This window comes from Nelusetta ayraudi, unplaced genomic scaffold (genome assembly GCF_046127955.1).
Source record: "Nelusetta ayraudi isolate G7.1 ecotype Tasmania unplaced genomic scaffold, CSIRO-AGI_Nayr_v1 ptg000011l, whole genome shotgun sequence".
NCBI lineage: Eukaryota > Metazoa > Chordata > Actinopteri > Tetraodontiformes > Monacanthidae > Nelusetta > Nelusetta ayraudi.
This window is the reverse complement of record NW_027466061.1, coordinates 9,018,042-9,041,058: the sequence shown is the minus strand read 5'-3', so window position 1 is coordinate 9,041,058 and position 23,017 is coordinate 9,018,042. Positions and strand designations below refer to the sequence as shown.

The 23,017-nt window shown below is 46.6% G+C and overlaps 2 protein-coding genes and 1 long non-coding RNA gene across 3 annotated transcripts; 2 read left to right on the top strand and 1 right to left on the bottom strand.

Annotated features, from left to right (window-relative positions):
- Positions 1-346: 346 nt before the first annotated feature.
- On the top strand, positions 347-2,167 carry psmb11a (proteasome 20S subunit beta 11a). Its single transcript, XM_076020566.1, has one exon. The coding sequence runs from the start codon at positions 979-981 to the stop codon at positions 2,014-2,016; it is 1,038 nt and encodes a 345-aa protein (XP_075876681.1). The 5' UTR covers positions 347-978; the 3' UTR covers positions 2,017-2,167.
- Positions 2,168-2,276: 109 nt separating this feature from the next.
- psmb5 (proteasome 20S subunit beta 5) lies at positions 2,277-8,202 on the top strand. Its single transcript, XM_076020567.1, has 3 exons — positions 2,277-2,522; positions 3,569-3,875; positions 7,587-8,202. The coding sequence occupies exons 1-3, from the start codon at positions 2,301-2,303 to the stop codon at positions 7,868-7,870; spliced, it is 813 nt and encodes a 270-aa protein (XP_075876682.1). The 5' UTR covers positions 2,277-2,300; the 3' UTR covers positions 7,871-8,202.
- A 12,958-nt stretch (positions 8,203-21,160) lies between these two features.
- Positions 21,161-21,429, bottom strand: LOC142884201 (uncharacterized). Its single transcript, XR_012926135.1, has 2 exons — positions 21,315-21,429; positions 21,161-21,224 (listed from the first exon to the last, which is right to left on the bottom strand). It is a non-coding gene; the product is annotated as an uncharacterized LOC142884201 (long non-coding RNA).
- Positions 21,430-23,017: the final 1,588 nt, after the last annotated feature.

Here is a 23,017-nt window from a genome sequence, read left to right as displayed (position 1 = left end):
CGCTTTATGAATAATGTTTGAAGTTGCACGTTTCTGTTTAAAACCTTCCAGTTAGTATGGCGTTTTCACACTGTAATTTGGCAACTTGAGCACATTTTTACTACTTTAATTACAACATAGATTATTGAGTTTGTATGGCAGCTGGAAAATTGATTTCATTGATCAAACCTTCCCTTTCTAAAAGAATTGCAGATTTTTCTTTTCTTTTTCTCTGTCTCAAGATTGTCACAAGTTGTTTATATTGTGTTCTAAGTGTACTGTTGTTTGGTGAATATGTCATGTCACTTCTCCCTATGGAAATTTTAAACACCTGTAATCAACTTGCAAAATGTGCTAATCAAAAGGAAGCTGCACAATAGTTGTACAAATGTTGGTCCTGATGAAGGCAGAGCTTTAATGGCAGTACGGGTGCATTAAACCTATTTATGCACCCACCTATTTCAGGAGATTGTAAATTGTATGTCGATTAAGCCTTCCCATTAAGGCTCATATCCCAAATGACATGTCATTTTGATGAATTATCCAGTTGTTGGCTGTAATTAAGGCAGCCGAGACGCAGCATTGTTTTCACTTTCATCTTGCAAGAGACAAATGCTTTTGAAGGATGTGCATGGGTCACGTAGACACACAAGCTTCTGTGGTGAGAAAGAAGCTTCTCTTTGGATATTATTTTCAATGCAGCTTGACAGAAATATTGCTTACTTCAACGGAAACAAGAACAAGCTTGCGAGTTTGAGTTTGTGTTTGCATATTTTTGCATGATGGCATGTTTTGGGAGGGCTATAAATGGGTAGGAACAGATCTTTTGGGCCATACAGTAGATGAAAAATTGATGTGAGCTTGCCAAGGCCTAATTATTTCTCACAGATGGAGTCTGGGTCAATCTTTGTTTGACGAGCGATTCCCCATATTTTTTTGGAAAAGGACAGTAATTGTCCAATCAAGGAATCTATTCTAATTTGCTGCTGTGGTACCATCATGGCTTTGGAAGATATTTGTGGCTTTAAGTACACTCCTGCGTATCGCAAGGTGTTTTCTGATGCTTTTTTCAAAGAAACAACCACATCTCATCCTATGACTGACTTTTATACACTTCAAACAGAGAAGCTGAGGAACTCTGGGAGAGACAGTGCCACACCGCTGCATTTCTTCGTACCAACAGTGCCAAACTCAGTGCCTTTCAGCTCCAGACCTTCATCCAACAACTCATTGGCAGTCCACAGGCCTTTTCCTCTCTCCCATGGAACAACAACTTTAGCTTTCATCTTCCAAGGTGGCATCATCGCAGCTGCTGACACACGTGCCAGTGCCGGAGGGCTTGTTGCCAATCCAGATATTCAGAAGATTTCCCCAGTTCACTCCCATTTGGTGGTCACCTCCTCAGGTAGTGGTGCAGACTGCATGCAGTGGGAGCGACTCCTGGCGAGAGAGATCCGCCTCTACCAGCTGCGGCACAGGCGCCGCCTTTCCATACAGGGCACGGCCAAGCTCCTCTCTTTCATGCTACACCCTTTTAAAGGCACTGAAGTGTGTGTGGCTCTCATACTATGTGGATGGGATAAGGAAGCAGTTACCACTGACTGTGCAAAGAAAGCTGACTCGTCCTGCATCTCTGGTGATAACTCCTCACCTGCTGGACATCATATTACAGTCTCCCCTGCATGCCATAACAGAGGTCCAAAGCTAATATATGTGTGCAGTGATGGAGCCAGGCTGCAGGGGGACATATTTTCGGTGGGCTCAGGCTCTCCTTATGCTGTCAGTGTCCTTGATGTGGGGCTGAGATGGAGCCTAAGTAAGGAGGAGGCTGTCAGCTTGGCAAGGGAGGCAGTGTTCAGAGCCACTCATAGGGATGCCTACTCGGGAAACAATGTGGACATCTTCCACGTCACAGCCCGGGGCTGGAGCCAAAGACAAAGAGAGGACCTGAAAGAGGAATATTATAGGGAAAAGAAGAGGGAGGCAATGATCGTAGAACAAAGAAAAAGACTCACTGAATTAGATTTTGCTGGTTGAAACAAGGTCCTTCAACGCAAGTACTTTTAGATTATCTACTTTTTCTTATTCATACAATTTTACTTGTTTATTGGTTATTCAAATAAATGCTTTTGTCATAATTTAAAATTGTTTTCCCCCTCTCCTTAATGTTGCCTATAGTTTAAAAAAGTAAAACGCTTTAACATCCGAACGTCATTGTAGTCCTCCACAACCACTGGAGGCGCCAACGAATCTGCAACCATGTCCCGATGTCGATAATAATTTGCCGGCGGAAGTTGCTTGCTCATTCGACAGTTTCAAAGATGGCTCTCGCTAGTGTGTTGAACAGTGATTGTGGGGATTTTTCGTTTGAAAGCACTCAGCCCTTTCCAAATCGATGTGGTGCCGGACACAGCAGTCAAGGATTTGACGCCACACCGGGCGATGGTCTGAGTTTTTTTGTGAAAAATTCGCTGAGTGACACGGATGATGGCGTCGAGAGGAAAATCGAGTTCCTGCATGGAACAACCACCTTAGCCTTTAAAGTAAGTGTGCGAAGTGCTTAATTCTGTCATATTTACAACAGAACGTGTAATAGCGCACGAATATATGCAGTGAAAGGGTTGTTTTTGCAAATAAACACGTTGAAATACCACCACAACGCTGAAAGCGAGCGCGCTACTCGTGTTAGCATGCTAACGCGGCTATAAACCGCTTCATCATTGTAGACGTTTACACAGCGAAAGAAGCAAATGGCGTTAAATCCAATGTAACTTGTACGTCAATGTGGAACAATGCTTTGGGACGAAGCAAATTGTAATGTATGTTGATTTACTTTGTTATTTAGTCGTTAAACATGGTAGTTGAGTTTTGACACTGAATAAAAGCGTCGCTCTGATGAGATCTTGTGTAACTAGTCACGGGAGATTTTTGATAGTCCGACTGTGTCTAACTAAAAATAAATCATATACCTAATTGAAAAACAATCTTAACTAACGAATTAATAACCTTAACCTAATAACCGTTATTTGACATAAAATAATCTGTGACGTTTGAGGTATGTTACGTAAACAGAGGACACAGTCTTGTCTATTTTCAAATAACACACCACAAAGTTAGCTGAGGAGCCACGCCCATTGAACATACATACATACATACATGCATACATTAAAAAGCGGCACAAAACATTTAGTTCAGTGTTAGAATTTCTCTTCTTTGACTGTTGACAACAAGCAGCGAGCGCATTGTGTGCTCTGAGTGTAATCCTCACAGTTGGTTTTGGTCTTTCAAAGAGGTTTGTAATAATAATAAAAAAAAAAAGACAGAACCACATTATCCTTTAATCCCTGTGTAGAGTGACGGCTGGTAGATGAAGACTTTGCCAACAGACATCTTCCTCTGACAGACCAAATCTGTTGTCTTAAACCTCTGTACAAAACATCTGCTGATCTGAGTTCAGTCGAGGCCACAGTTTCAAGCTATGAAATAAAAATGATTCTAAAGGATTTTCTCCCTTCAAAAAAAGAATATAGACAACTGGCCAGATTAGTGACTTGACATCTTTTCCTTCCCTTGCTGTGCTCCCCCACAGTTCCAGCATGGAGTTATTGTAGCGGTGGACTCTCGGGCCACAGCAGGCTCTTACATCGCCTCGCAGACGGTGAAGAAGGTGATTGAGATCAACCCCTATCTGCTGGGCACAATGGCTGGAGGGGCCGCCGACTGCAGCTTCTGGGAACGTCTGCTGGCCCGCCAGTGCCGCATCTACGAGCTGCGCAACAAGGAGCGCATCTCGGTGGCAGCGGCGTCCAAGCTGCTTGCTAACATGGTGTACCAGTACAAAGGCATGGGGCTCAGCATGGGAACTATGGTGTGTGGCTGGGACAAGAGAGGCCCAGGTAAATACAACACTGTCAATGCACGCACTCTCTGTATTAGGCCATGTCCACACATATATCAATATCTCCTATAAGAGATTTTAAAAAAGAATACTGAAACAGGAGCTTTGTCCTTCTTGTGTGTATGCGGGAAACCAGGATTTTTGGGCTTGTCCCCCTCTTTGTTTCTCAGATGATTTCATTGCAATGTTTCTGTGTGTGAACTCCCCTGAAACAAGAGTAGATAAAAGACACTCATTCAAAACAGTACTAGTTTAACCTTTCTTGTGGGATTTTTAATGTTGAGGTTTACTAAAACGGAAGCATACAGAAACTCAATTTTGTAATGTTTTTTCATGTTTCAGTGTAGCGCATAGGAAGAAGTTCTACAGAACTTACATTATGTCAGTTTAAAGTACTTAACTGGATTTTTCTCTACAGTGCAGTTTCAGAATTTAAATGATGAAAAGAAAAAAAAAATCTGGATCGTCATTTTGGACAATTTGGCCTGACTACGTATTTTTTAATGCAATTTTTCCAATTGTCTGTCATCCAAAAAATTTGGTGATTGTCGATTGATTTGGTCTTGGTGCGATTTGTCGTTTTAGCTAATCGAAGCACTTGCAGTTCCCGGCATTTACCACCAGGTGATGCTGCAGCGTAAAGAAAATGATCTGCCTAAGTTTTTTTTAACCTTAAGCTTTGGCGTGTGCATGCCTTGCGGTCTGAGGCTGTACATCACAGAGGGTGTGCTTAAAGAGGCCACCGCAGTGACACAATAATGGGAAATCAATGAGTCTGGGACTGCAGGCCACCGGGAGGCGGCCGGATGATGGACATTGGGTCCCAGCCCCTGCGCAATCGGGTCGCATGCGTAATGTCCATGCACCTGCCGAGATCGATGCTGCCTTTGTGTGGCAAACAGAGTGGCGGTGTGAACAATGACAGCCCGCCTCTGTGCCAACATTAGCAAGTGACACGCTGCAAATCCCAGCCAATCAATTGAGGAAATAATGATCCCGTTATTAGTTCAATAGGTGCGAGAGTTGCGCCATGGCGCAGACACAAGGTGTGATTGAATGGAGAGGTAAATGTCATGTAAATTAAATCAATCGCGATTAAGCGGGGGAGCTCATTAGCTGCCTACAGTCATGTCAAGGCACTTATTCCTCTGATGGAGTGTCGTAAATGGCGTGCAAAATAAATCAAATAAAAGCCATGTTGAGGAGCTTGTCAAATGTGGCTCCATCTAATGAGATTAGGTGTTATGACACTTCATTGGGTCTTCGTTAGCGCGCGATGATGCTGGAGTGGCTTTGCTCGGATGGAGGGGAGTGATTGCGCTCTGCTTGCTGCTCGGCATCTCTGTGGTGGGGCGACACGGAGCGCTTCGCACAGGAGGGGTCGCGGCTTTGATTCTTGTCTGCGCGGCTTCCTCTCTCAGTCCAAAGATTAGGCACACTGACAACTCTAAACTGTCTTCAGTCGGAGTGAGTGTGAGGGCAGATGGTTGCCCGTCCCAGCCGCCTTCACCCCGAGGCGGCTGGGACGGGCTCCAGCACCCCCGCGACCCTGAGTGCGGGATAAGCCACGATTCCTGTCATCGCGAAATTGACGAGTATAAACGGATTTGGGCATGGATCGGACTCCTCGCTGGCTGGCGGTCACGTCGGCTGCAGAACTGCGAAGGTCGTTGCCCTCCAAAAAAGCGGAGCGCAGCTGTTTCTGTATGACCGCCCTGTGTCAGGTGATGCGCTGCAAATCGCCACCATTATGTTGATTGGACGTACGATTGACGATGATAACGTCTTCCTGCACACAAATGTAAGGAAAAAACTTAGATTGAGGAGGAAATGGAGCTGATTGTGCCTCCAAAATGGTGAACAGTGCAGTAAAACAGTGGTGATGTGTGAATAAATGGAAAGTAGCCATGACAAAGAACATTTTTTTTTTACTAAAACTAGACATCAGGCAGGGCCCATGTGTTTTACAGCCTCCCCCCGAGGGAGTGACGCATTAGGTTCCGTCTGTTCAACCGCTCCCCTCCCGCCCCTCGTCCAGTGCTAAATTACAGTGCGGCGGACAGATGATGGACATGCGCTGACCTTTTTGACGCAAGCCACCCACCCATTGCCCCGCGCTGCGCCGCTCGCACACCTCTGGAAGCTGTCAGTCCACTCAGCCGCCACGACTGCTGCCGGCGCTGGGAGGAAAAGAGCTTCCTAAGCAGCCGCGAGTTGATCCATGAAGTGGAAGGAGCTTCACGTGACCGCCGCCATGGCGCACGGCCTCGCCTCCGCGCTAATGTGCCACCTTTGTGCTCTCCTGCGCTGCCTACCCACCCCCCAACCCACCCGTGTTGAAGTCGTGGAGGCTTGTCACAAAGACCCCAGGTGTGTTTGCAAAGGACATGGCAACGCGCTCACCCGGGCGCCGCTCCGCTTCTAAACTTGGACCTCGTCAAGGGTGCTCATCCACCTCCGTCGACCGCCCCACTCGACGCGAGAGGCTGGCTTTGCAGCGCTCTCTTCCCCCAACGAGTCCTTTGCAGCTTTCAGCGGGAACGGGCAGGTTTCAGAACAGCAAATTACCCCCGTGTATATAGACAGGCACCGGATGATTATCATGGCAAGCTAACGACAGGCTGAGGAAGCTGCAATTTGCCAGTTGAAAGCCACGGTAACCCCCCCGTTCCCCCCCCCCCTTTTTTTTTTTTTACTTTTTTTTCCCAGAGAGGCAAGTGGCTCTCCATCCCTAATAGACTGTCACTAGTTCAGTGGAGGAACTCTGCAGGCGAGGACGCGCAATCTGGGAGCATTTTCAAGTGTTTTGTGATGTGAGAGATGAGTGATGGCGCAGGATATCAGGCTATTTCATATGCATGTGTTGCCGCGTTCGGCGCCGCGAGCGCCACTTTCACACATTTTTTGTCTTTGTGTGAAGCTCTGAAAAACAAGCCTCTTTGCAGGCTTGTCTTTTTTTTCTCTCTCTCTCTCTGGGCCATCTGCATGCCGGCTGTGGGCGAGCTCACATGTTGCCGCAGCGAGTCACCCGCGCCGCCTCACTCTGAGTTCTGTCCTCGCCAGTGTGTCACAGCACAGAACAAAATGTCTTGCGTGGCGCCGAGCAAACCGGTGTGTGTGTGTGTGTGTGTGTGTGTGTGTGTGTGTGTGTGTGTGTGTGTGTGTGTGTGTGTGTGTGTGTGTGTGTGTGTGTGTGTGTGTGTGTGTGTGTGTGTGTGTGTGTGTGTGTGTGTGATTAATGTGCCCCGCTGATGTTCACAGGATGTGAAATCACTGTTGTTTTTCCTTCCCGTGCTGCTTGAGCTTTGAGATACAGTTACCTGTGCAGCTCGGTTGCGGGTCGATAGTTAATTTTTGGTGCCTTGGCGGGGATCAATAAGGCCTGGAGCAGTGGCCCTTGGGTAGACAGCGGCGTGGCCCCCGCCTCGTCAGCAGCTTCTGGGGGCCGCCTTCCGTTCACTTTGAGAGGATGCAGCTGTTCATATCTGCCAGCGTGTGTTTTTTTTAATTTTTTTATTTATTTATTTTTTTAACATCCCATATTTTGGAGAAGCTGCAGCTGCTCATACTCACTCTGCCTTTGTAGGAAATGGGAGTTCTTGATGTGCGTCTGTGCTTGTGTTTCTTTTTTTTGATTTTTTTTTGCAAAGAAGCGCAACACCAGTTTGCTCTTGCGTTCCTGACCCCCCCCCCCTTCTCCTCTCCTCAGGCCTCTACTACGTGGACTCGGAGGGCAACCGGGTGTGCGGCGACCTGTTCGCTGTGGGCTCGGGCTCCATGTACGCCTATGGCGTGATGGACAGTGGCCTGCGGCAGGACCTGTCGGTGGAGGAGGCCTGCGAGCTGGGCCGCCGCGCCATCTACCAGGCCACGTACCGCGACGCCTACAGTGGCGGCCAAGTCAACCTCTACCACGTCCACAGCGAGGGCTGGACCAGGGTCTCCCAGGACGACGTGCTCGTGCTGCACCAGCAGTACAAGGCTCAGCAGTAGGGGGGCAGTAGTGGTCAGGGGTTTATTCTGTAGTATTCCGGGTTTACACATGCATCAGGAGGGTTAAACCTGCCACTGAAACGGACAATTAATATCCACCTGCATTACTTCCACGACCCATTTTAACCTTTCGTGAGCTTCAGACTTCAGTTAGTGCATCAGTTAGCAGTGAGCTCCATTCAGCCCACACTAAGTGTGATTGGAGGGCCTGCAGAAGGAGGAGTGTGGAGGTGTGGGAGTGGAGAGTGCTTGCCTGCCCTACATTATATTTAGTTTGCCTCATATCTTGGGAAACCACGTCTGTCTCAATAAAGCCTGTGATGTTCTTTTTTCCAACCGTGTTCTCATTATTTCTTGTGACAACTGATATCACCTCTTCTCCTCTCATGTTATGAAAGCCACACGTCTCTGGATTCAGTTTCCTTTTTATGCTAATCCCCCCCCCCCCCACACACACACATGCATACACACACACACACACGCACACTATGTTGGTGTAGTCATTTTCCTCCTGTTTGTGTTTACCTTTCAGTCATCTGCTCCTGCAGCTGTTGGGGATTGGGAGCAGCATCGACGGACCTGCTTTGTCTCCCCTATAGGCTCTGTGTTTATTAGCCGGTCGTAGCTCTGTCTAAGTGGCACTATTTAATTGTATAGCGCAGTCCTCCGCAATTGTGCCTCCTGAGTTGTGGTGGTGTGTTTTCTTCCCCTCATTGATAATGTTCCCTTCCTGCGCTCGCGTTGCACAAATAGCTCTTTTAATTGGAAAGAGGGAGGGGGATTTTTTTTCTTCTTCTACCACTCTGAGCTTCGCAGCCGCAGCCTGGTTTGCCACCACCGCCACTGTGTTTTACAAGGTAACGACCTGCCCCAGTGGTGTTGTGCCCCTCCAGCAGTTTTTATTGCCGGGGAAGAAACACCAGCGGTGGGGGTCGGGGGGTGGCACGCATCCAAAGCCATTGTGTTTCAAATCATGGTTTAAAAACTAGTTTCACAGGTGACTTGTTAGCAGATGGAACAGAAATGGGATTTTCCACGAACGGAGTAAATGAGCGAGTTTTGTCCGCAATGCTCCGCTTGGTAAATGAAGTAATGAGAGCTGCACCATTAGCGGAAGCAGACGCTGACGGAGTGCGTGTGCCAGTGGAGGTGGTGTGTGTGTGTGTGTGTGTGTGTGTGTGTGTGTGTGTGTTTGTGTGTGTGGGGGGGGGGGGATCAGAAGCAGAGAACGTCTTTTAAATCAATAGTTTGAAGACCATTCAAATTCTTTCGCTGCGCTCGTGGATTCAACAGGAGTTCTCCTACAAGGTGAATAACTCATTTCAAGTGTTGATACCAATCTCATTTGAAATGAGTTGAGCATAAAGGGAAGGGCTGTCCACCACAACTACAACAAATATCTTGGACACTGCCTTGTGTTATTAGTGCTGTGAGCTGTATACAGAGGAACAAGAAACGGTCAGCCTGATACTGTACACTTTGATAATACACTCTTTAAATAAGTAGGAACTGTGCATTATAATATAAAAACCCCAAAGGGATCCTATAAGAAGCAGGTTTTTCACTCCAGCACTTTTGTGTGAGATTAAAAGAAATAGCAGATTTCCCTGAAACAACATCTAGAAAGATGAAAGTTTTGTTGGGTGTTGGCATCATGACATTATTTCCCCAAAATCTCCTCAGAACACCTGTTCCGTAGCAGTATTACCTTTAAAGGGGTAGTGCAACCAGAATTCAGAAAACCTTTTATTTTCTACTCACGAATATATTGATGGAGGCTCCGCCCACCCTCCCTCATCCAAGAAGAGTTTCACAGAGGAAAGGCAGCCCACCCCGTTCCAAGGCAGTGGAAGATGATGGGGGCCATATACTCAAATGTCGCCTGCAGGTCCAAGCTGGACCTTGGCGAATGCTAATGTCCCTGTTTCAAGATTAATTGAACCTCCACACACCCCAGAAGATTAACGGAGAGGTGGACTGCAGTCCTATTGGCCAGCTGTTGCCTGTGAAGTGGACTGAGAAGGACGTTTGGCCCTCTTGAGGTTTGTTGGAGAGGATCAGTACACAGCCAGAAGTGCCAAAAACCTCTATTTTATTGTTTGGTCAGCCGAAATTTTCATAATTTCACAAATAGTTTTTGTTGGTCTGAATCGTTAATCATGGAGGCGTAGCACTGAAGCCACATCACAAGAAGGTCGTGGGTTTGATCCCGGGCCTGGGGCCTTTCTATGTACTGTGGAGTTTGCATGTTCTCCCTGTGTCTGTGTGGGTTCTCTCCAGGTTCTCCGGCTTCCTCCCACACTCCAAAAACATGCATGTGAGACAAATTGTGAGCTCTGAATTGCCTGTAGGTGTGTGTGAGTGTGAATGGTTGTTTGTCTGTCTATGTGGCCCTGTGATGAATTGGTGACTTGTCCAGGGTGTCACCCTGCCTTCACCCTATATGACAGCTGGGATAAGCTCCAGCTGACCCCCGCAACCTTGACTCCCGGGGAGGAAGCAGGTATAGAAAATGGATTGATGGATGGATCGATAAAAAAATCGTCTCCAAAGCCCATTTTGTCTAATTTGTTCTGACTTAAGCAAAGTTTGCTAAAAGAAAAAATGAGTGGGCGTGGCTACTTTTCATTACCCAGCTGTTGTCAGCCTACCTGCGTGTTGGCGAGTGTTGGTGCACACACTGCACTCGCTCCAGTCACTGCCCACCTCTGGTACTGCCCACACATCCAAATATGAAATCCTCTGGTGTCAAAACCAAGGTAGAAACTGATTTGCGCTGACCACGAAACTAACATCTGGGCTTAGCGGGCCTCATCACGATGACTTTTTCCATCCAGTCAGTGAGTAAAATAACTAGCAAGAGCTTTGAGCGACAAAAAATATGGCCAATGGAAAATTAAATCTGACTTCTGGCTGAACTGCACAGGAACTGTATGATGTACCCGCTGTTGCTCATAATTATTTAGCCGCTAGCACGTAGCGGCTCCACTGTAGCCGATCCCTCCCTAATTAGTCTGGCGGCCCATACAAGCACTCCGCAGACACTCTGATGTTGGGATATCATCTCTGTGTCTGTGTGATTTCCCCTTTATACACTGACAGCACCTCGCATGCTTTTTAGTGTCTGGAGGCGTCACAAACATTTTGTGGGCTCGGCGCCCTGCCAGCGCCTGGCTGGCGGCAGCAGGTTGTTGTGAAGCATCGAACCACTCTTGACTTTTTCTGGCTCGGCGACATCATGCACAGCTTTAAATTGCGACTCGGTCTGCAGTTGCATTGGGCCTATGGAAGAAGTCACGTCTCCCACAGCTGGGTGGGTTTTTGAGTGTGTGTGTGTGTGTGTGTGTGTGTGTGTGTGTGTGTGTGTGTGTGTGTGTTGTTTTTGGTATAGTCCCTGTCTGTTTGCCTGACCTCAGCTCCAGGCCAGCCGACTGTTGGCAACGTGTCACCGGCGTGGACGCTCGTCTCTGTCTAGCATGGAAATTGCGGGTGTCCTCCCGTGTTTCTGTATTTGAAATGAAGCAGCGTAGCAGCTCTGCAGTGTTGGTTTCAGAATATATATACACTGTTTATGTTTTCCAAAGTTTTTCAGTAAGGGCAGGCTGGTGACACTTTGCCGGGTGGCAGGACCAAAATATATATTTTCCTTTTCCTGCCTAATAAAAAAAAATAAAAAAAATGGGAGACCAGCTGGTGGCATTAAAAGGTTCCAGCATCATTTTTTTTTTATCACACTGTCAGAAAATAACCCGTGTCCACATTATGCCATCTGTCAGGTGGTCATATGTGTTTCCACTCCCAGACACGTAAGATCTGGACAATTTCATTTTTTTTAAGGGGACGAACGCTATGATTGGCTGTGATTTAATGCGTCATTCAGACCCCTTAAAGGACAAACAGCTCACACACAAATGCACCGATTTGCTTTTTTTTTTGGGAGGGGTGGAGGGTGGGTGGGGACGCGACTGACAATCTTTCCCTTATTGTTTATTCCTGATGATGCCGCAATGAAAAAAATAAATGAGAGTTTATCAGCCTGGGATAATGACTCCCTGCCTGTAGCCTCTTGTCCACACCCAGAGGCTCTCCGGGTGTCACATCATTGGCGCGCTCAGGTCCTCAAATGCCCGGCAGTTCTGCCAAACAACAAAGCTGGCGTGAAGATAATTGCGTTTGTGGTCCTGGTCTCTTCTCTCATCCTCTCCTCCTTCCGCAATTTTTTCTCATCATTTCCTGGGGCTTGGCCGGTGCAGTGTTTTGCACTGTGGCCTCGCAGCAAGGAGGTTCTGAGTTTGATTCTTGAACTGCACCTTCCTGTGTCTTTGGCAGTCCAAAGACCTGCACATCATGTTGATTTGCAGCTTCTTGGCGAGTTTGTCTGTGCAACACTTTGTATTTTTTCCTACCATGAGATTACAGCCTTGGTTAATTGACTTTTAATGTTGGAAATGTCACTTGGCCAAGTATCAGACTATATGTCTTTAGTCGCCTGCCCGGCACCTTTTGTACATGATGTCACGCTGAGAACAAATTATTTTCTGAGGATTTTATGGCCTTAATACATGACTCAAAAATCTACAAGTATTTTTATGAACCGTATTTCAGGTCAGCTGTCTTAGAGGTGTTTATTTTTGTATTGCGGTCGATTGGGAAAAATGCTTTTTGGGCCGCATTGGATTTTGGGCTGGAGTACCTCGAGTGGTCAAAAAGAAAATTCTTGCACTGCCATATTGTAAGTCTGGTATCCAGTTCTTGTAATACATCCATGCTATAAACGTATCTCTTCTTCAGGTTGTCTTCTTATCCTCCTCCTACACTCTTCTTTGGTCTCTCTTGCTCCCTCTGCCATTTCAAATGGCCATTTCGTCACACTTCTGTTCATGTCGGTGCGTAAGGTGTTGGCTGTGAGGCCACTAAATTAATATATACATACCCTCCTACACTGAGCCAGTCAAGCGCATAGTGCCCGTGGCAGAGGTTCAGCTCTCCCTGTTACAAGTCAGTGAAATAGAAAAATGATTTTGAAATGAAATGAAACCCTCATCTTCAGGTTCAAAAGACCACCCAGTGTGGCACGAAGTCAGCTGCTCCTACAGAGGGCAGCGTATGTTTCCTGAGCATTGCACCTTTAAGCATCTGGTGCCAATGTCGCCACCACCGCCGCTCCCCTTAATGAAGATTGGCTGCGATGATGAGGACGAGGGTGCTGATGGCACCCCCTCCCTCCGTCCGTCCTTCCCTCCCTTGCGCCCTCCCCCCCCCTGTCTGTGAGTGCGGCCAGTGCCTGGAGACGTCTGTAGCGATGGGCTGTTTATCCCTTGTCATGACACCTGACTGTATAAATGGAGCCTGTCTGTTTGCTTTATCGTCAGCGGCGGCGGGCCGAGCCTCGCAGGCAAACAGAGACAGGGTCAGGGAGACTGAAGCTAAAGACGCGGCAGCGAGAGCGATGGTGGCTGCCACGGTCACTCTGCTTACTCCCGGGTGGCTCCTGGCTTTCTTTCTCCTTCCTCCTTTCTTTTTCTTTTCTTTTTTTCTTCTCTTTTTTTTGTCGCTTATATCGCTCTGCGTCCTCTGAAATGACTAAAGTCCCTGGGGGAGGGTTGTGGGGATAAAAGTGAATTCTGCTGCTGTTCCGCAGTGACAATTGGCTTTTCGTCCCGGGGTCCTTGCTATTTTACCGGCAGTTTAGTTCAGGTTGCGTGATCACTTACATTTATTTAGGTGACGCGTCATTACGGCTGCTTGTGTTGTCTCCTCCCGGCCGACCTTGCCATCGCCGCCGCCACCGCCACCGCCACCGCCGCCACCGCTTTAATCTCATTTTCCTCTTGATGCGCGAGCTGTGAGATGATTCCGCCGGAGGTTGCCGCTGGAATAAATCATTGACAAGTACAGTGTGCGCAGCCTCCCGCTGACCCGCAGCTACGGATTCCGCATCGAGCTCCCCCCTCCCCAGCACCCATGTCTCTCTGCTCTGCAATTCCGACAGAAGCGTGAAAGGGTGCCGTGGGATTTTTTATTTTCCCGTATAGGTTTGAAGCGTCAGTCGGAGTGGCGGGCTTTTGACAGAGCATCCAGCCCCAGAGGAAGACTCATCTCCAGGGGAACCACTTCAGTCTGTTGGGCTTCAAGACTTCCTCCTTTCCAACTCAACCTCCTTCTGCCCATCCATCCTTCAACCCCTCTCTCTGCTACAGTTTGACTTCCTCCTCCGCCTTTCGCCCGCCTCCCTCTGGCCTGATGGCGCCCTGATCAATGCCGCCTCCCCCCGGAGGCATTAATTACCCACCCCACAGCTCGTTACCCGGGCCCTGGGCCCCTTCAGCCTCCCGGATCCTCACCCTACTCGGCCATTGTAAGTCAGCCGAGCAGCCCCCAAGGCGCGGGGCTAATAACGTAGGGTGCCCGTCCGCACTGGGGACCATCGCCCGCTGATAGATGATCGGGCGGGCCGGACGTGACAGAACCGGCGGCCGCAGGGTCGGGAGTTGACTCCCGCAGTGATTGACAAGACGCTTTTGGCAGTGAGATTGCGTGCGAGTGGGGGGAGGAAATAATTTACGACTTCCTACTTCTGGAGCCGAGACCGGTGCCAGGAATGAGTAATGGCCTCTTGGAGGTTCAGCTTTTTTGATCACAAACAATAGCCCAGGTTGTCACCGCTGCGGGACGCGGCCGAGTTGAAGGCGTTCCGAGAATGAGAAGCTAATGGACTAAATCACTGAAAAGGCAATTTAATTAAGTACACAAGAGAGGGGAAAAGAAATGCCCTCCTGCTGCGGACAACATTTTAAAATTGGTTGTCCCTGCCGTTAAATATTGTGTCGGGTCGGCATTAAAGGAAAATTATAGATTGTTTTTGGACCAGACGCCTCTTTTTTCCTCTTTTTTTCTCACCATCTTGGCATCCTGTCATCTCTCTGTCCCCTGTTTTTGTTTTGTAAATCTCTTCTTGACCGTTTCAGTGCCAAAAATCTTGAGTGGACTCCTTTTGAGTCTCTCTTCCTCTGATGTTCTCATGTGTTGTGATGAAATAAATAAATATTTCTGTATGAATGTGCGTTCGCCCAGTTGCTGATTCTTAATCCTGCAGACCGCCCCCCACCCAGCCCCTCCTCCATCCATTCCTTCCTGTCCGGTGGCCTCTTTTCTCCTCCAGTTCACTCTCTGACCGATCAGCAGCATTTCCTTATCCTCGCACGCCCGCTCGCTCTATCTGCCCGCTCTCTCTCTCTCTCTCTCTCTCTCTCTCTCTCTCCCCCTCTCTCCGCCTGGCTGCTCGGCGTCGTCCACCCACCGCCTCGTTACTTTGCCCATTACCCCTCCCCGCTCTCTCCATCCCGTCCACTCTCCTGGCGTCTCTGCACACAGAAGCGATCGGCTCTCATTACGTTGATGGCGACGATGATTCAGTGGAATGGCGGCGCGCGCTCCTTCCTTCGCCGCCGCCTCTCCAAGGCCTCGCCGCAGCCTCGTCGCCACCGGCAGAGACCCAGGCCTTGATACGTTCTACTTGGATGGATGTGCCGGCTCTTCAGCCTTTGTGACCTATTGATTGTTATTCCACCTGTCACGGGAGGATTATTATTTTTTTTTTTGCTTGAGCCTGCCTGATTTACCTTGAAAGTGTTTACATCCAAGCAGTTTCATCATTTTTTTTCTCCTTGCCACAAAGTCACTTTCAGAGAGTAACTCACGTACATGCAGAGGTGGCAAAAGGACTCACATTCTGTACTCAAGTAAATTATGGACACTTGTGTAAAAATATACTGTTCTAAAAGAACGGTTTCAATTCCTTTACTCGAGTAGAAATAATAGGTTTGGAAATGTACTTAAGTAAGAAGTTTTTTTTTTTCCACTAATGAAACAATAATTAATTTTGCAAAAATAAAAAGGTTCTGACATAATTATGTGGACTGAACTGACCAGAGGTCTGGCATGAGTAAGTTTGAACAGCTTTGGTACTCTCAATTAGTTTTTTTTTTCTCTTTTTTAACTGAAAGACAACCAAACTGTAATCAGCAGTAGTTGTGTGTGAGCCATCATAGGAGGTTTACACTTCTATACCTAATTTTACCTTTGTATCTTTTAAACACAAATGTAACAATCATATTTTTCCAAAGTAAGGATCAGGAAGCACAGATATTTGTGAACAAATGCAGGGAGCAAAAGTAAAAAGTCCTCGGTGTTGAACATGATCCGCTTGCGCTCCTCCTGGCTCACTGAAGCGGCTGCGCCGTGTGGCATATTTACCACAGCCTTTCATCCCCTGACTCTGCATTGGCTCTCCATTCCTTCAAACAGAAATATTCAAAGCGTCTTGAGTGTCATTAGCTACATATTTTCTCAAAACTTCCTGGCGTATTTGCTATATTTTCTAACTTTTGGGGGGTCTTTTTTTTTTTGAGAAGTAAGGACTAGGCCTCTTTGAGCTGTCCATCTAGTCTGTTTGCAGCTATACAAAAGGTTTTATACCCTGGGTTTCTGGGAAGTAAACCGGCCACTAAAACATTGTCAGAGGGGCATCTTGTAAAAGCTGCAAAACGAGCTCGCTGCTTTGGCCAAGAGCGGTTTACACTTAATCTTGCAGTAAAAAAAGGGGCTCTGGTCAAACCAGCACACAGACATGACATAAAGAGTTGTGTCTGGCGGGAGACTCAGCTGTTTTCAAAGGAGCCACAAATCACTCCACAGCGCCGCATGTCCAAGTGAGCAAATCCCACAATGCAATGCAAAGAGCAGTGGGCGCCTGAATGGAAGTGATGCGGATGCATTTCAAGTGTCCTTTGCGCGGCGAAAGACGGAGGAGTGCAGCGGCGCGGAGAGGATGTGAGCCCTCTCTGTTGTTGGCGGATTGAATTTTCGTTGCGTCTGGAGAAAAATTCTTACAAACCCACAGTTTGACTTGCATCAGTTCATCCGTAGCCGTTAGAAGAAAAGAGATGCATGCGTGGTGGGGCAGGAAAATGCACATTTACATGTGAATTTCTCGTGCAACTTGACTTTTGAGTCCAGTGTGTTTCCACAAAGGCCTCTGGCTGATGTTTTTTAAAGGCTACCTCTCAAACACAGCAGCTTCACGCTGTGCTGGTTGCAGGACAAGGTAAACTCCTCCCACACCTGTCAGCCTCCTAGGTGTTTGCTGAATTTTCTTCTTTTTTCTTTTTTAAATGGCTCAGTTTGAAGCTGGAGGTGGTAAAAACGATGACGAATCCTCTTCATCAGAGGTCACGTCACCTCCGCCCACGTTTGCTGCTTCATAAAGAGGCAAATTATGTAACTTTTTTATTCTTAAACCATATTGGAACAATCATTTGTAATTTACAAAGAGCATAAAATTATAATTTTAGGTCTAGCGAATCACAGCCCACCTGCAGTAAACCTGCTGAAAACACAAAAAGCTCCTGCTGACAACATTTGCATGCAAACCGCTCACTTTCTTGTTAGGAAACAGACAGCTTCATGTTGTCGATTTTTTTTTTAAAAAGCAAAACAAACCAAAAAACAGGGACATTTTCTTTTGAGTGTTGATCGAGGCTCCAGCAGTGAAGCCACCCTATTAATGCAATCAAACCTGCTTCATAATTAATTTCACAAGCTGCACCTGTGTCTCCTCGGTGGAGCGGCTCAGGGAGAAGGAGCTTCTTTTGCAAGTCCCGGTGAGCTATTGGTTAACTCATTTCATTCCCTGTAAAGATTACTATCCCCTCAAAACCTATTAAGACCTGAGTGGTCTTGTCGGCAGCACTAACGTCGTCACGGCTCCTCACCGGACGACAACTCCTTCCCTGACTGAGGAAAACTTGTGTTTGGCTGGATTCTGTCTGCCTCCTCACAACTCCTTGTAAAACCAGCCCATGCCTGGTGTTTGCATTTACACCTTTTTAAATCTGAACGAGTCTGTGTGTGTACTCGCGGCTCGGCTGTAAACGCAGAAAAGGAAACCAGCCAAAGTACAACAAAGGCACAGCATGTTTGCAATGGACGCAGACGAGAGCAACCTGCAGGTCATTCTACAGCTATTTTATACTCTTTGTACCTTCAGATGTTTCTCCTTTATGTCTTTTCATGTCTTCAAATACTTGCAAACTGCATTGTATTGCAAGGTGCAACTGAAGCCTTGAGAGGTATTCATAAAGCGTTCCCCACGATTCTGATGATAAGCAAAGCATTTTCACCAGGACAGAAAATTACAGATGGAGCCTGTTTGCTTTCTAGCAGCAGCTTTATTTTCATTACACTTGTCACATGTACAGGTACAGAGTCACAAAATGCTGTTTGGCATCTAACCTTAATTGCAATAAGTTGTCGTGCAAATTCACAGTTTGTCCAGAGTATATAGATATAAGTGTGTATATATATATAGCGACACGGTGGCGCAGTGGTTAGCCGCCTCACAGCAAGAAGGTCGTGGGTTCGATTCCGGGGCCCGGGCCTGGGACCTTTCTGTGTGGAGTTTGCATGTTCTCCCTGTGTCTGCGTGGGTTCTCTATGGGTTCTCCGGCTTCCTCCCACAGTTCAATTGAACATTCTAAATTGTCTGTAGGCGTGCATGTGAGTGTGAATGCTTGCTTGTCTCGATGTGGCCCTGCGATGAACTGGCGACTTGTCCAGGGTGTCACCCTGGACAAGCTGGGAGAGGCTCCAGCAGACCCCCGTCACCCTGAGCTTGGAATAAGCGGGTATGGAAGATGAATGAATGAATGACTATTTATATATATATGTATATATGTATATATGTATATATATATATATATATATATATATATATATATATATATATATTGCAGTATGAACTATATGCAAGATGGTTATCTATAAATTATTGGCTGCAGATTATACAGGTATTTCTATTGATAATAGCATACAGATTTTTCTATAGATTATGATATACAGAATATGGATTGCTATAAATATACTATAAATACATTACAGGTTATGACACATGAATATGAATGATATAGAACGAATGCACAGATATGAGGTGATATGAACATACAAACAGGTTTTAGATGCTATGGAAGGTGACATGTTCAGTAATGTGTCGGGGCTGCGGGATTAACAGGGGCCAGGGGTCAGTAGGGAAACTGCTTTGGGGAAAAAGTCCTTACACAGTCTAGTAATACTGATATATCATCAAGGGCAACACGGTGATGCACTCACATCTCACATTGAGGAGGTTGTGTTTGATCCCTGGGGCTGCTGCGTCCTTTCTGTGTGGAGTCTGCATGTTTCCCCTGTGGGTGCAAGTTGCATGTTCTGCATGGGTTCTCCAGCTTCCTCTCACAGTCCAAGAACGAGCATTTAGGGCAAATTGGGAAAACTTAATTATACGTGTGTGTCTGTGTGTGTGTGTGTGAGATAGATAGATAGATAGATAGATAGATAGATAGATAGATAAAGAGAGAGAGAGAGAGAGAGAGAGAGAGAGAGAGAGAGAGTGAGAGAGTGAGTAGTTGTTTGTCTTTCATTGTGGCCTTGTGGTAAAGTGGCTACTTGTCCATGACAGCTGGGAAAGGCTCCAGCAGACCCCCATGACCCTGAGTGCCAGAGGAAGCATATGTATATGAATGAATGAATATGTCATTGAAATTCTCAATGACGTCTAACTGTCCTGCTGAGCCTGCAGATGCATCAGCAGATATCTGATTCTTGTTCCGTTTATTTCAACATCCTGGTCGCAGTGCTTGAGAGTCAAAGGAAGGAGGGGGTAGGGGGCTGGGCAGGAACAACAACAACAAGACATCGGGTCACCTGAACTACTCGGTGTAAATTCAGCCCTTGAAATGTGTTCTGGATGCAGCTCGTTTGACTGGTAGCAGAAGAGCTTCTGTTGACAGTAGGAGGCAAAAATCTGCAGGTTCCTACTCAGCAGGTGATTCCACTGATGAGTTCTTCCCCTCAAGCTGACGGAGCACTAATTAGCAGGTCTGAGGATGAGGCTAGCCACACGTGCATATGTTTGTGTGTGTGTGTGTTTTACCAGTGAGAGACCATCCACCGTAACTCAAACAGCAGTTTTGCAGAAACCAACTGGCAATTAGCGAGTTGGTTTTATGGTTTGTTTACAGCATGAGGCATCTTCCTCCAATTTTGATTTTTTTTCTTGTCGGGTGGGAGCAACTATTCTTCGGTTCTTACCAGTGTATTTCACTGTCAGGTTATAACATCCATCAAAAGCTATTCAGGAATTCAAACAAGCAAGTCATTAAGGTTTTGGCCACCTGACAGCAGCCGAAACAGGCGCTGATACGGTCGCAGGGTGAGTCAATATGCCGATCGTGTCACACCCGCTTCTCTCTTTTTTTAGATTTCACACATCACTTAACGTGTGTTTGGCATCCTGTCCCTGGCTGACAGATGAGTCCAATATTTACCGCCCTGCTGTGGTCTCTGCCGCGACCTGAGGGAAATATGCGGCTCTTTGGCCGCTAAACGCTTTCTGATGTTCACCTGCTACAAGCCAACCTTCGCTGCCTCCCCACCCCCCCATCCCCTTCCCCCTCCCACGACTGCACCTCATGGCCGTCTAGAACGAGTAAGCAGTCTGGCTGAAGACACCAAACGGGCTCAGCTGAAAGATGGTGCACAGAGATTTTTACATTTAGAAACAACATTCACTTATGAGAGTAAAATTATTTTATTTCACAATACCTACTGATTAATAATACTTTACTGATAAGATCTGTAATTTCTTTCAGTTCGTAAATGCTATTGATTTCCTCTCTCTTTGCTTTCTTACTTGAAAGGAGCCGTTTGATGTAGATCATTTCGCCTGGGAATTACTATTGTGATTTACAACACGTTTCCATTTATGAAAGTGGTCAGAGGTAAGAGAACTGATAATTTGTGCTTCTATCATGTACCACTGCAAAACCCAAAGCCTCAGAGAGTGGTGAGGACTCAGGGTTGGTGAGATCATCCCACTGGCTGAGACAATGCACAGGCCTTCCCAGGCCAACCGGTTCAATTAAACAGCTAAACATCCAAGTAAGTGTGCACATTTCTGCAGCCACTTTTCAGCCAGCAACAGGCAGAAACGGTCCTCTTCAGACCGCCTCAGCCGTTTCTTGCTATAGGCCAGTGGTTCTCAAACTTTCTCTGTCACGCCCCATCTTGGAGGAAGAAATTTTTTCATGCCCCCCCCCCCCTCCCCCCCAAATTTGAGGCTAGAAGCCCCAAATTTGACGTGGCTGTGTCTTGAGGGATCCCAATGAACCTGCAAGTGCTCCCATGTCTCTAGGACAAAGTTGACTTTTGACCCCATAGACTTGCATGGCATTAGGGCAGTGGTTCTCAAACTTTCTCTGTCACGCCCCACCTTGGAGGAAGAAAAGTTTTCATGCCCTCCCTAAAAGCCAAAATGGTGACAAAATAGTTTTTTTCAAATTCACTGAAACAACATAAATGTGCAAATAATGTTTTACCTTTGGCACACCACTTTTTGTGATATCAAAACCAACATTCTTTTTTTTTTTTATCATGAACATTCATTTCACATTCATTTCACTTTTCTCTTCATGTATGAAATCATGTATCTTGCACAAATAAACCACCCTGGTTTCCACAAAGCCGCATGTTCAGCCTCTTCTGAGGAGAATTAAAATGTACATTCTCATGTGTTTGTTATACCCCTTATATGCTTAAAAATAAACGTTGGCTATAAATAAAATAAACTGCAATAATAAGCTGTGGCTGTTTTTTTTTTTTTTTTTTTTTTTTGCATTATCAGGTCGTTGGACTGCAATGTCACACAGTCAGTGACGTAGTGGGCTGGCGACGCCGACAGGTATAATGGGAATGATTGACAGCTACCATTTGTTCCTGTTAGCAAGAGGATTAAAAACAAAAAACAAACAAACACCATAATGGCATCAAAAAGGAGTTATCCCAGCGATGCGGAAAAACGGAAGAAAAAGAAAAGTAATGAAGAAAAATGGGCAAAGGATAAAAGTAAGTTATTTGTTGGTGATGTGGGATTGCTGGAGAGGTGGAGGTGAAACTGTCCCCCCCCGGTTTGTTTTTTTTGTCCTGCTAGCCAGCTAGCTAGCGTCAGATAACTACAGCTCCAGACATGACATTGGGAAAAAAATATATAACGTGTGCACAAAATACTAATTTGTTCCCACGAAATACTTATTTGTGGCCACAAAATAGTGATAACGTGCGGAAGAAATACTAAATCACAATGTTATTCTTGGACAGCTGGGTACACAAATCGAGCGCACCTAGAAACTGTAGTATGACAACGTACAGAAACTGAACCCGACTTTCTGGATCGGAATGTTCGTCAGGACCAGCGGGTTCTGATTGAGTAGTTTTTCTTTATAAATATTTATCCACCGTGTATAACTGCCGCTGTCTCACTCGAAGCATCACTTACTCTGCTGTTTGAGCCGCAGCTGGTGGATACACAGGTTAATTCACTACCTGTTGCCATCTAGTGGAAGAGTATTTAATTGTTCTGCCTGCCACTGCATGCTGCTGTTCAAAATTAACAGCATCACCACATCTTTAATTTTTTGTTGGACAAACTAGAGGCCCCAAACAGCATCTTGCCAAGGGCCCCCACGAAGCTAGAAATGGCCCTGGTCCAGCGTGTGTGTATTTAGACACGTGACCGGAAGGGAAGTGCACGTGGATAGTGGCTAACATCCGCGCACTGTCCCGGTGTGATGGTTCAGCAGAGTCGTCGGTGCTGGTTTAGCAGTGGGAGCAGAACAGATTCCATTAATCACAGCTTGGCTGAGTTCAGAAGTGTCTGCAGTGAAAGTAAAAACAAACTCTTTTGGCTGTTCAGCTCTGCCACCGGCTCCACCTGAGGATTCGGCAGAACAAATGGTGCTTTTCCCACGGCATAGTTTCAGCGCTGCTCGACTCGAATTGACTCGATTTGCTGTGAGTTTGAGCATTCCAGTTCCACCTCAACAAGGACGGAGTCTTCATAGCAAGGTGGGCCCAAAGACATCATCAAGTCATGGTGTCATTTTCATATTACGGTATTCATTTTTTAGTTTTTTCAGCTTCTGTCAGCACTGTTTTAATTTCTGCTTGGATCTAAGAGTGGCCAAGAGTGGCGGAGATCTCTTGGTAGATGTGGCTCACTCTGTCGTGTTCCCTCTGGACGTTTTCCTGTATCACCAA

Excerpts from the sequence above, each read along its gene's own strand:
- psmb11a (XM_076020566.1), top strand. The coding sequence starts at position 979 with ATGGCTTTGGAAGATATTTGTGGCTTTAAGTACACTCCTGCGTATCGC.
- psmb5 (XM_076020567.1), top strand. The coding sequence starts at position 2,301 with ATGGCTCTCGCTAGTGTGTTGAACAGTGATTGTGGGGATTTTTCGTTT. Across the intron at positions 2,523-3,568 it reads CAACCACCTTAGCCTTTAAA|TTCCAGCATGGAGTTATTGT; the intron begins GTAAGTGTGCGA and ends GCTCCCCCACAG. Across the intron at positions 3,876-7,586 it reads CTGGGACAAGAGAGGCCCAG|GCCTCTACTACGTGGACTCG; the intron begins GTAAATACAACA and ends TCCTCTCCTCAG.